The sequence below is a fragment of the Pollachius pollachius genome (assembly GCF_949987615.1).
Source record: "Pollachius pollachius genome assembly, chromosome: 11".
In the NCBI taxonomy this organism is placed as follows: Eukaryota; Metazoa; Chordata; class Actinopteri; order Gadiformes; family Gadidae; genus Pollachius; species Pollachius pollachius.
Window position 1 is genome coordinate 18990957 of NC_136944.1, and position 13006 is coordinate 19003962.

General features: G+C 43.9%; 1 protein-coding gene across 3 annotated transcripts in view; it reads left to right on the forward strand.

Moving 5' to 3' along the window:
- Positions 1-994: 994 nt before the first annotated feature.
- The window catches only part of LOC307082958 (ras-related protein Rab-26-like), a 35827-nt gene continuing 23815 nt past the window's right edge, over positions 995-13006 (forward strand). For 2 of the 3 annotated variants that reach the window (XM_079746715.1, XM_079746716.1), the window contains exons 1-2: positions 1001-1462; positions 3134-3244. In XM_079746715.1, the coding sequence (XP_079602841.1) occupies positions 1277-1462; positions 3134-3244 (297 nt within the window). In that variant the 5' untranslated portion in view covers positions 1001-1276. Of the gene's footprint in view, positions 1463-3133; positions 3245-13006 lie in introns of all 3 variants that reach the window. The other variant, XM_079746717.1, reaches the window with a different exon arrangement.

Below are 13006 nucleotides of genomic sequence, written 5' to 3' on the forward strand. Positions count from 1 at the left end.
TCGGTCTCGGGGGCTATTCCCCAATTCCCTTCGCCTTCGGCGAATCATTTTTAATTATCAACAGATTACATCAATAACCACAAAGAGGGACGTGGGACAAACACGGACCCTTATGCAGCATTCAATTCTGGGAGTTAACTCAAACAATCTGCCCTGCAAAAGGGCCCACATCTGCGTTAAGCGAAGACCGTCTTCAGCACCATGGACAGCGAGCGCCCACTACTGCCACGTTCGAGTGATGCGTTCAAATCCTCCCCACTCTGGCAGTTCGAGAGTACAATTAAAGGCAATCGGGTTGTTGTTGGTGTTTTTCATTGATATTTAGGTGGGTTAGGCCTACTACTCACACTCTGCGTGTCTTGTGCTTTATCCAAGAATGACTCATTCTGTTGGTGTGTTAATCTAAGGAACGAGTCCTGTCAAACTCCATTAGACATGGAGTTGAAGGAGTCACTAATCACAAACATCAGTGTATATTCGGGTACTTGTGATCCACACACACTTCGTTGGGATCGGGCAAGATACAACTTGCTTGCAATCGATACGTGATTCGCACTGCAACCGGAAATGGACGCAACATATAAATCATAGCCGGAAGCAAAAACGGCCACTGAGCATTTTGTTGTTGTTTTTTTACTAGTAATTCGGTGGCCATGTTGATCGTGTGTAGTGCGATAAAAAGTATCGATAAGTTACAATTTACAACCATTTATAGAGTTACAAGGGACTCTATCCTGAGATAAAGGTAGTAGTGGCTAAAGTACCATGCGAGACAAGCGTTGGCTGTGGTTATTGTTACGATTTTGGGGCGAAGTAATTTCATTAATGAGCTCGAGCTCCATGACGGCTCCGGATCAGCGCGACGCTCGCCCTGTGCGCTCCTCGTGCGCCGATAAGGGGGAGTTTGACGAAGCACGTGGCGTTGAACTGCCTCTGGCTGCCTTGAAACTGCTGTGATCCGCAGAGCACACACACGCATACACAAACGCTTGCACAGACACACAAGCACACGCACGAACACACGCACGCACGCACACACACACACGCACACTGTCATACGGCACGAGAAAGCGAATAAATGTAGTGCGCGTGCAGAGGACCATGATGACGGACGGGTGAACTACCTTCTTTTTTTCTCTCTTTCATTTGGAGAAGGATACTAGCGTACTCAACTTTTCAAAAACGAAGGAGCTAACTTCAAACCTTTATTTTCATCGGTTCGGGATTGTTATAATAGTGCGGTCCATCAGAATTTAAGCTTACGTTCCTCAGAGTTATGTCCCGTAAAAAAGGCGTCAAGGGGAGAACCACCACCGGTCCATCTACCACAGGTGGCTCTGCCGGGAAGACGAGCGGGAAGGCGGGGAAAGGCTCGATGACCATCGGTCAGTCCAACGGCGTCGTCCATCCAAGCCGACCCGCCTTCAGCTGTAGCAGCGAGTTTTATGACATCGCTTTCAAGGTACACGCTGAACCACCTCGGCACCCATGACCTGTTTCGGTCTGCTTTATTCCCGCAAGAAACTATACGTGTGAAAAGTTAACCATGGGGGAAAAAAAGTGTTTCGTTTTGAGTATAGGCTATTAGGACCTAGCGCGCTTTGAATGTCATTAGACCTTTTTCTGTTCATTTGTTTTACAGTGTGTCATGCTTTCCTTTCCAATTTATCGACCACATTATCTCGATACAACTGCGCTAGAAGCTGGTCTAAAAATGTGTTTGCTTCATTTTGACTCTCTCTCTCTCGCTCTCTCTCGCTCTCTGGCAGTAATATGCTCGTCAATACTTGTTGCTGGGGACAACTCCTCTTCTACTACGCCCTCCCACTGTGTATGCCCTCGTGCCCGTCTTATAAGCTGCAGTGTGATGACTACAGCCTAGCACGTCATGCATCTTATCTTACTTGAAAGATGTGTAATTAATTTGTAATGCACATAATGGAGAGTAGTGACGAGGTACATTAGAGAAGAAAGAGTAGTGGAATACAGCAGAAAGGTAGAGGAGAGTAGACTACAGTATCGTTGTTAAGGAGAGTATGTTTAAGTATAGTACAAAGATATAGTACAAATAAACGCAGAGAAGAGGAGAAAAAATAGAATGGCAAAGTAGAATAGAATAGAGTGGATGGGTGGAGTAGATTAGTAAACAGTAGCTTTAAAGAGGATTCGGTGTCAATGAAAAAGCCCCCATTGTGATCTCTGAAGCAGATCTTCCTCTCGCTGTCTGATCCCTCCCCAACCCTCTCTCTCCTCTGCCCCCAGTCTCTCCGTCTCACTCCTTTCATGCTCCTTTACTCTTCCATAAGCTGCCTCTGATGCCTCTGAGCTCCTGCTTCCCTGGCTAACCCAATACAACTAATCCGATCAAACCCTTAACCTCATCACAGATTACTATATAAAGAGAGGAATGCACGGCTGTCCATCATGCAGCAGTCAAACTCATGTGCTGCGCATACACCTGCTGTAAACGTGTGTGTAAATGGATGGACGCCTGGACCCTTAAACTCATACAATGCGAAACATACATACACAAACAATCTCTTTCTCTCTCTCTCTCTCTCTCTCTCTCTCTCTCTCCCCCCCTCTCTCTGTCTGTCTGTCTGACTCTCTCACTCTATCTCTCTCTCATTCTCTCTGTCTCATTCTCTCCCTCTCATTCTCTATCTCTCTCATTCTCCTGTCTCTCTGTCTCTTTCTCTCGTTCTCTCTCACACACACACGCATACACATCCACTAATACGCACACGCATACACACACATAAGAAGAGCCGTTGATAACCAGATGCTCAGTCAAACACACTTCTCATCTCTCCTAGGACAGAGCCCCATGATAGGAGTAGTTTTTCAAAATGCGAAAAATGGAATAGAACACTACTACTGAGATAATTACATTCTGAAGGTCTCCTGCTTACCAACTGGGAAGGGCTTAATCTTACACCTTTTTTTTTAATCTAACACCATGACTTTAAGACCAAACTGTGACTTCAGTATTGAAATGCTATATCTATCAATGTCCACCTTGTGCAAGCTGACAACAGTGTTCTCTTATTCAAACCACTCATGTACACAAACCGTGTTCCGTGTTGTGCTGCCGTGTGCGTTGCTTATCATGACTGCCGCCCTTACCTTCCAGGTGATGCTGGTCGGAGACTCCGGTGTGGGCAAGACCTGCCTGCTGGTGCGCTTCAAGGATGGCGCGTTCCTGGCAGGAAGCTTCATCTCCACCGTGGGCATCGACTTCCGGGTGAGTTGGGACTCGTGGCTTGGTGCCTGACCGTGTGTAGACAGAGCTTTACCGATGCAGGGTTCACCCCCCTGAAATGCATTGGTGCACAGCATGAGACAGCTAATTGTTGCAGGTTTAACGGTTATTAATTGTGCATAGAGGATCTTCCTCCTCACATGCCTGGGGGCTATGGATAATAGATGGTTTGAGGTTTCCCAAGATGAAATATTGATTTCTTAAATTAGGTTGACATGGTTTCATTTTAGAGGGCTAATAAAGAGGACATATGGGTCTGTGAGTGTGTGTGTGTGTGTGTGTGTGTGTTTGGTGTGTGTGTGTGTGTGTGTGTGTGTCAGAGAGAGTGAGTTTGTATGACGGTGTGTGTGTGGTTGTGTGTGTGTGTGTGTGTGTGTGTGTGTGTTATGAAGATGTGTGTGTGTGTTTGTACGACGGTGTGTGTGTGTGTGTGTGTAACGGTGTGTGTGTGTGTGTGTGTGTGTGTGTGTGTGTGTGTGTGTGTGCATTGGCTTTGATCTCTTTCTTTTTGTTTGTGTTTGTCTTTGTGCTGTCCTTCCTCCTTGCCCTACGATGGCTGCTTTCTAAATGGCATGAATGATGAAGTTATCCAGCAATAACACTCAGGAAGAGAGGAGAGAGACTCATGAGGGGGAGGGGTGGGGGGAGGCGAAAGAACAAGAAATAAAGAACAAATACAAGGAAGAAGGAAAGGAAGAGGATATTTTTGGATGAGATGGCTCAGTGTTCAGTGTGTCACTAATGGCCTCAGTGGGGACTTCATTGGGATTTACATTTGAGCATCCCAGAGATTGAGTGTTGGTTTTCTCTACTCTTTCTTTCTTTCTTCCTTATTTGCTTTTGCCTTCAGAGGTTAAACCTTCAAACGTGAACACACCAAGGACTCAAATAGTAATAAAATAAATAGAAACTTTATTACCCTCTTAGACAGTGTATCTCTAAATATATATACCAGTCGCGTATGCACAATATGCCTCATATGCTTCTATCTGAGATTTTACATTAGAACTTTTGTTGAAATCAATTATATATATGTGTTTATTAAGTTCATTAAAAAAAAAGGAAAGTTCAGAACAATGAATTGCCCAACACATTAACAAATACATAACACATTAAAACAGGATTGTTACAGAACTCAAAATGTATCGGTATGCAATATTTAATACTTAATATGGTGTGTCACCCCAAGATTTTAATTGGGCTTACCCCACCTCTAGGCAAAATGTCTCGCGACGCCACTGGATGTAGAAGCCCTAGTGATGGACTGTTGAGGAAACGATAGGCAGGGGATATTGAAATTTGGCCTAGGACAAACTCTGTGTGATTATTTGCCTCAGTCCGAGATCATAAAACAGACCCTGAAAGACATTAGCATGGACATGAACTAATTTGTTTCTGCTGTCATTAATGGTATTAATGAAAGGTCAAAACGTAATCCTCCCCATAGCTCCTCTCTTTCCCTTTGCTTCCCATGACCTTCTTCTTCTTGTCTATTTATTACTTTTCCTAATCTCCTGGCCCGTCTTCTCACAGCCTCCATCTTGGGCTGGATGGAAGTCTTGCCAAAGGACACATGCTGCACTGTGGCTAAGTTTGGTTTGCAGTCGGCAGGAGCCCTAAAGAACTATCAATAGAAAAGCTAGCAAACGCTCTATTAAAAGCCTCCCGGGCATTGTCTCGTTTTGGCAAGCTCTGTAGAGCCGCGGGCAAGTTGCTAGCGATTCATCTCTTGATCACAAGTTGGACAGATAGGCGGCGATGCAGAGTGACTGCATCTGCCATCAAAGCGATGTCTCACGCTTTTGATGTAAAAAATTTAATGAAACGCATTGGAACACCTCGGGGTGACTCCCACTCGCTCAAAACTACAGGGCGAAAACATTATGCTAGGCTGCATTAAAACATCTTCAACTAGTCCGTATTTAAATTTAAGGGGGCTGACTATTGGAAGCTAGTGCTTATTGTTTTTGTGTATTCAGAGGTGCTGCTGAACACATGACCTCATAAGACTCATCCTTGTTTCTCCCATCTCTAATGCATCCACTCTCCATTACCAGTGTACAAACCATTTGGCACATGACTGAGACGTTGGCCATTCTTCTGTGGTTTCTATTTTGAAAACTATGCTCTTCACATAATAATGTTCAGTCAACATCAACACATTTTTGTGTGAATGATGATAGCAGCATTGAATATCGATAGCATTGAAAAAACCAGATTAGCTGAAAATGATCTAGTGCTGTAACACTCTAATCCCATTCTGTCAGTAAAATTAAACATTAAGGCCAGTATTAAACAACATACTTGACATGGGAAATTTCATGTTGTACACATTATCACATCATATAAGTTGTTAGAGTGGCTATAACCCAGGAAACACACACGCGCTGTGTTCCCGTTGCCGAGGCAACAACCTTTACACCTTAAACACATTCCCCTTTGTAAGGTAACTCGTACATTCATAATCACCACACTTCTGTGGCCTTGGCACCCTCTCAATTCAAGAAGCCCATGATGGATTGTTTTCATAATGGAGTCGATATACTCACTACAGATTGCATTGAACGTTTGAAACAGTTTTTATGTTCTGTCTGCCCTCAAGGCATTAATTTACAACAGTCGTACAAGGTACACCATTTTCTAATTTACTCTGCATTTCTCTGTGTCATGTGCAGTGTGTTTGTGTGTGTTTTGCAGACTCTTTGTGTGAGTAGGGAGTGTGAGAAGTACAGTTAAATAGTAAGAGACAGAGTAGCATATGGAATATTGGAAAGTTGCCTAATGAACACACTAAACACAACAAACAGATTGAAATTAAGGAGACATCAGCATCTTTCAGCAGGCCTCACTGTTCCTTGTAAGTCTCTCTCTCCCTCAACAAACCTGCATCATTCCTTCTCTCTCTACTTCACCCTCTCTAACTCTCGCTCTACCTCTCTGTCTCTCTGCCTGTCTTTTCGACATAGCACAATGATCCTTGCTTCTTCGCTCAGGAAGGAAGGAAGGCTTAATTCATGGCAGAGCAACAGAAGTGCGATCTCTATCTCACCTCTTGCCAGAGATGAGGCACTGCTCGCGATGCAATCTGTCGGCTACGTTTCGAGCACCACGCCCATGTTAGCTCTCGCTGGAGCCGGTTGAACCCCGCCCAGGTAGCCTTCACTTTGGATCAGAGGAGCATTCATAAAATCCAAATAGTGTGTGTGTGTTTGTGTGTGTGTGTGCGTATGTTTGTTTGTGTGTTTGTCTATGCGCGGTCTAATTCATCCTACTAAGCTAAAGAAGTTCCAAGTGTTGTCCTGTAATTTGTCAAATGCATGCAGCCATAATAAAGAGTAGAAGTTATTCTAAGAGCCGTTTTGTTTCTCAGTAGAGCATCATAGTATTATAAATATGGGCCTTTTACTTTTCACTTGTTTTTAACTCTTTCCCACGATTTAGTCATGCCGCAGAAACATTTATGAAGAGTCACTTTCAGTGAATTCAAACACGTTGTTATGGGAGTTATAGGGATTTGGGCATCTTGCTCAAGGATGCTGAAAGGTTAGGTAACTCTGTATCTTTTGCCATGGGATTCAAAAATCACTGTTGGGATTGCACCAAACTCTGCCATTTTCTGTTCCCAGTTTGTCCATTGTAGTTTGAGCTCCCTCCTCTAGTTTCTCTTCTTTTGTTGTGGTATTTAGTATTTTCCTCTTGCCATCCATTGGACACCGACCTGTGTCGTCATTCAAGATTCAAGACAATCTCCCGTCCTACAAAGTGGAACATTATGCTTGGCCTCCTTGTATCCACCTCCTCCCTCCATCACCACTGATCCCCGGGTCGAGAACCCCCCGCCCGGTCGTCCCTCCTCCAAACACGTGAACTGAATGCAAATAACCTCCTTTTAAAATTTACACTCCCAGGAATCTGCTCCCTGGAGCACTCCAGAAAGCAAAGCAGATCCTGATTTGTATCGATCTTCCAGACATTAACGCAGACGTGAGGAGCTTAGGTTTAGAAGGGATAAGGTCACCAGACGGGGCACTCGAAGTAATGGATCTATTTTTGATCTCTGAGGACGTGTTCGCCAGCAGCGAGGTGGTAGAGGTGGTCATTTGTAAGATAAGGTACTCCCTTAAGATCAATGCACACAGAGCAAAAATGTCAGTTCATATCTGCAGCCCGCCCCTAAAACACAGCTAGAATCAGAGCAAGCCACATTGAGACCCGTGTGGAACATTGTATTTTATTAAAACAAACAATATAACCTATTTAAGAACACATGTCAAAGGGCTTTCTAAATTTGGTGACAATAGTACCACTCAACAAAGTATGATCTAGAGACTACAAGAGCTGCTAGATAATACAAACCAGTGCACAATGTGGGATGTCCATGGGCTTGACATGACGATGAAGAACGCTAGCCAACTGGTACCAGGTATAATGATACAGTGACCACAGTGAATCCCCAGTATGAAAAGACCACACCCATGAACATAAGGCAACAGGTTCACTCCTCATTCCATCGGTCTGCTAGTGTACTGTAGATAGTAGATATGACTGGTGGTGGGTATGGTAATATTAGCATGGCAGTGAGATGAGGAGACTGTTGGCGACAGCAGCAGTGACGTGGTTTGCTAGTACAAACTACAATACAAGTGCCCTGAGACTGGCATCTGCTAGTTGGAGGGTGTTGTTGTTGTTGCTGTGCTCCATATTGTACCTCCATTGCCAGCACTGCAACAATTGCAAGCTTTTCTTCCGTTGACCACAGAAAGGCCGGCCAATCAGTGAAGCCGATCCGACTGGCGATTCATCGTGGTGTTCCTGCACTGGTGAAGGCCAACTAGTGTCCCGAAAGACAATGGATGACAAGGGAAGACACACAGCCCACAAAGGCTGGGATGAGTTTCAGATGTGCGAAAAGGCCTTTGTGAAACTTTTGCAGCAAGCACAATACAGTTTTACATTTAGGGCATTTCAGCAGACGCTTTTATCCAAAGCGACTTACAACGGTTCATTGAAACATTCACACAGTGTGTGTGAATGTTCAACTGTTCAAAAGATAGATTGATGAAACAGATGGATAATAGACAGACTGAAAGGCAGACAGAGGGAGGCTGCAGGGCTGGATGGACACATGAATATGTTTGTGTGGGAGGTCTGAGGTGAGTTCTTTGTGGACGTGGCGGTGTGTGAGTCCATGCCCAAGTTTCACCCTGACCATGTCTCATGACAGCACTGGGTCAATATTAATACAGTTTCACATGCAAGGTGCGGCCTGAGAACACAGACACTTACTTGTTTGATTTCTTTGTAATGGCTGACAAGGAAGTGGAGGGGGGTGTAATGTGTTACACAAGACCGAGATAGGGGCCTGTGATTAAACACGCAGGTTTTATGATGAAATAACAAGGCCAAATTAATTGCTGAAGATAGATATAGGAAAAAGAAAAAGCAACACGCCCTCACAAGTTATTTCATGTGAATTGGACAAGAATAGAGACTGGACTTGGGGTTCTTTGTATTGTATTATAGTCTGTAAATGACTTGGAATAATGAGATTGCTGTCTCTTCTGTGCTTCCCGGGAAAATGTACACAGCTGCAGAAACATCTTCCATCAATGCAATCGTGTTTTCTGACACAGAGCATTTCATCTGAGAGTGTTACAGGACCCACTGTTTCAGCCCGATTTGGAACACTATGAAATACACAATAATTGTTTTTGGAAGGGGGGGGGGGGGGGGGGTGCTATCCCCATGGTTACGGTCCACGGATGAACAACGGAACCTGAGATCGGAGCAGAGTAGAACGTTCACAAAGTGCTTGGAGCAGAGACCTAGACTTTTATCTGATTTTAGAAATCGTAAAAAGGAGATGATTTTTATTTTATAGCTATTTTCTTCATAGTGACGGTATTGCATAGGGAACGGTGACAACTTTGGGTTCACCGACGGTATTGAAAACATATGTAATAAAATAATCCATTGCCATTTTCAATGCCTTTTCCTTCATCGTTTTTACTAAGTTCTTGCTGTACAATATGGACAACTTTGTATAATCCGACACATTGTTAAAAAAACACTCATTTTTTTCAGTTTTTGTGTGATATTTAAATGACTCATGCAACACCAAATGGATGTTCGTCTTTCTCGTTATAGCATCCTGATGTTGATGAAGTCCCTTTGAGGACGTTGCCTCTCTTATGTGTTAGTGATGGAGAGGCAGCTGAATGCATTGAATCAAAAGCACAGGAAAATGTGTCAGTCAGCCATTGTCAAAAACCAAACTAACCCTCACTGTTGGCTTGAATCCATCCATGGACTGATAATGTCCATTCTTCCATTCAACCTCTTCCTTTTGCTGGATCATGTATTCGATTATGTCATCCACTGTCGCCCTCATCTGATTTATTTTGTGTCCAGAGCTATGAAAGCGTGTGTTTGTGTGTATGTGTGTGTGCATAAACAGCTGCGCCTACATGTGTGTGTGTGTGTGTGTGTGTATGTGTGTGTGTGTGTGTCTGTGTATGTGTATTTGTATGTTTGTGTGTTTGTGTGTGCTGAAATGTACATGTGAGGGTACCTGTGTGTTAGTGTGTGTGTATATGTGTGTGTGTATGCATTTACGTGCAAGGCATGTGTGTGTGTTTTTGTATACGTATGTGTGTGTGTGTGTGTGTGTGTGTGTGTGTGTGTGTGTGTGTTTGTGTGTGTGTTAGTGCATACCAGCGTGTGTGGTGGTGTGCAGATTCCCATCTGCCTGGGATGTAATTAATGAAAAGCAGCCCGCCACCTGCTACGTCCATAATGTCACTGCGATATGGAGGGCAACTCCAAGGGTCTGCATGAATATTTCATCATGTAGGCTGAAGGGTGAGGGGAGAGGAGATGGGGCGGGTGGACATTATGGGGCGGGTCTCGTTATAGCTGGAGAACAGCTATAACGAGAAACCATAGGGGTGGAGTTCAGCCAGCCACTACTCTGGGGAAAAGAAGGATGGATGAATAATGGGTGGTATAGAGATATGATGAAGACAGAAGTAGAGAAAAGTCATAAATAATAGTAATTTATTGTATACAGTTCATTGCTTGTAGTAACAGTTTCTAGTCCTCATTGCTGCTCCATTACAAAGCTACATCCTCAGTCAATTCAGTGTCCATACGCACCTGGTCGAGACACAAGTCAGCTGTGCTATAAGAGAGATTGAGGTAATGTCCGTGAATGATGCAGTTTTAGGTTTATGGGACAATGTCCTCCTTTAAACACTTATAAAGGTACAAGTTCAGAATGAATGAGGTGTCAGCCGCACACTCAATATTTTATGAATAAGGTTAATATATTTAAACATGCACTTTTGATCAGACCCCATCACACTCAAGCTACTTTGTCAAAGGGGCCGCAGCACCTTCAATTCATAAATAAATTAAAGCCAGCAATTTAATAGGTTGCAGAAGTAGGTTGCGTTTGATAGGTTGCATTCTGACAGTGTGTCTTGTGTATCCTATTAAAGTTATAAAAGTTTGGCTCCATGGAGTTGAATATACGCTGGACGAAAAACGCTGAACCCAGCTGTACTCAGGTCCTCTGGAGAGTGCAGGAGTAAAGAGGGGAAGGGAGGACAGGAGAGATGAGGAGAAAAGTGTTGAAGGGAGATGAGAAGAAAAAAGGGGCAGGGAGGAGAGGAGAGGAAGTGAAAAGAGTGGAAGGAAGGAGAGGAAAGAAGAGGAGAAAAGAGGAGTAGGGAGGAGAGAGGAGGAGATAAGAGGGGAAAGGCGGAGAGGAGAGATGAGGAGAAAAGAGGAGAGGAGAAATGAGGGCTACGGAAAAGAGGATGAGAGGATAGGAGAGATGTGTAGAGGAGGAGACAGATGGCGGTGAAAAGGAGAAATGCAAGGAGAATTAAGAAAAAGTGGAGGAAGATAAACAGTTGGAATTGGAAACAACACACACACAAACACAGTGCAGAGTTCCATCAGCTCATTAAAGCTGCTCTAGGTAAGATTACAGAGTTGTAGAGACATGAAAAGAAAAACATATTTTGGAAATAAACAACAAATAATGCCCCTACCTCTCTGCCCCCTCTCTCCCAACGTTTTTACACCATTGAGAAGGGCTGGATTAAGGCACCTGTGTTGGAGATTTTATAACAAACCACCAGGGGATGAGATGCCCTTATTGGTCAGAAATGATCCGGGAGCGACGTGAAATCTAAAGTGGAAACCAGAACAAATGTTCACTCATTTCCCGTCCCCTGTAGCTGACGGATGGTTGAGGCCTTTCTTACAAAGTACACTCAAAGAAAATATATTGTACTGCACCTTTGTGCATGGGTTGTTCCTCCTTTACTCGTTTGTTACATTCATGATAGCACTTTTAACACCGTAAACAGATTGCAGCGAGTTGTACTCTGTTGGCGCACAGTAGTCACTTAGCAAGCAGCACAACTTCCTCTATGCCTGGCTATATACAGCATATATACTAATATATATATATACAGTATATATACTATACATATATATTAGTGCTGTCAGTTTAACTTGTTATTAACGGCGTTAACGCAAACCAATTTTAACAGCGTTCATTTTTTTATCACGCGATTAACGCTCTTCTGGCTTGGCAAACGTAGTTTTTTCACCTGCTGTCTAGCAGCAACAACTAGTCACGTTAGAAAAACTACAACACCATACCGGATCTAGCTTCACCGGAAACAAAACAACAAGCACGCCGCACAAACTTGTTGGGGCAAGCAAGGATACGGAGCGGGTGAAAAACTCCTTAAAAGTGTGTGTGTGTTTGTGTGTCACTCTGTTCGAGCCTGCACGAGAGTTCAATGTTGTCATTAGCTGTTACATCTTTCTGACCAATCGCAGTTCAAGGCCCACCTGGGCTGTACCACTTCGGGAGGGGCCGCTCAGTTACTCCCCTCTAGAAAAAATCGACTTGGTTGCGACGTTGCGTGAGTGAGAGGTTGCTCAAGGAACTTTTATAAACGCATTGTTGTTATCCCGCAGTAATCAGCCCTACAGCCCCGAACCGTTAACGGCCCACCGGGAATTCTCCCAACTCTCCCGATTACCACTCCGCCACCGTGTGTGTGTGTGTGTGTGTGTGTGTGTGTGTGTATGTGTGTGTGTGTGTGTGTGTGTGTGTGTGTGTGTGTGTGTATGTGTGTGTGTGTGTGTGTGTGTAGGCGTTATTCAATAGCCTGGTAATGTGTAAGGCCTACGTACGGTAGGAATATTCATACTGGTTTAAATCATAAATGTTATTGTATTTCCCATCTTTGCTGAGCGAGAGTTTTGTTCGAAAGTTCAGTGATTGAAACAAATAAAAGCCTGGGCTATTGAAGTTTTACGGTAGGCCTACCACTGTCATGCACCTACCCGATGTCAAGTGGACCGGGTTGAATTCACTGCGGGTCTCTCTTCTTATATCCATCTTACCAAATATATAATTTATTACTGTCCTTCTCAACACTCTCTGATCTCACTAAAAGGCCAGCAGCACGAAATCAAGGGATATTTAGAATAGAAAAAAATATGCGATTAATCGCGATTAAATATTTTAATCGCTTGACAGCACTAATATATTGTGGCGAGCAGCACGGGAAGGACGAGACGGGAGCCCAGGTTGAACAATTATGCAGTTCTGTGCCCCATACACCGCACGACTACGGACTGCCTTTATTAACAACGAACATAAGAGAAACACGGGACACCTGACCAACACACACAACACTCTCACTAATGGTCCCG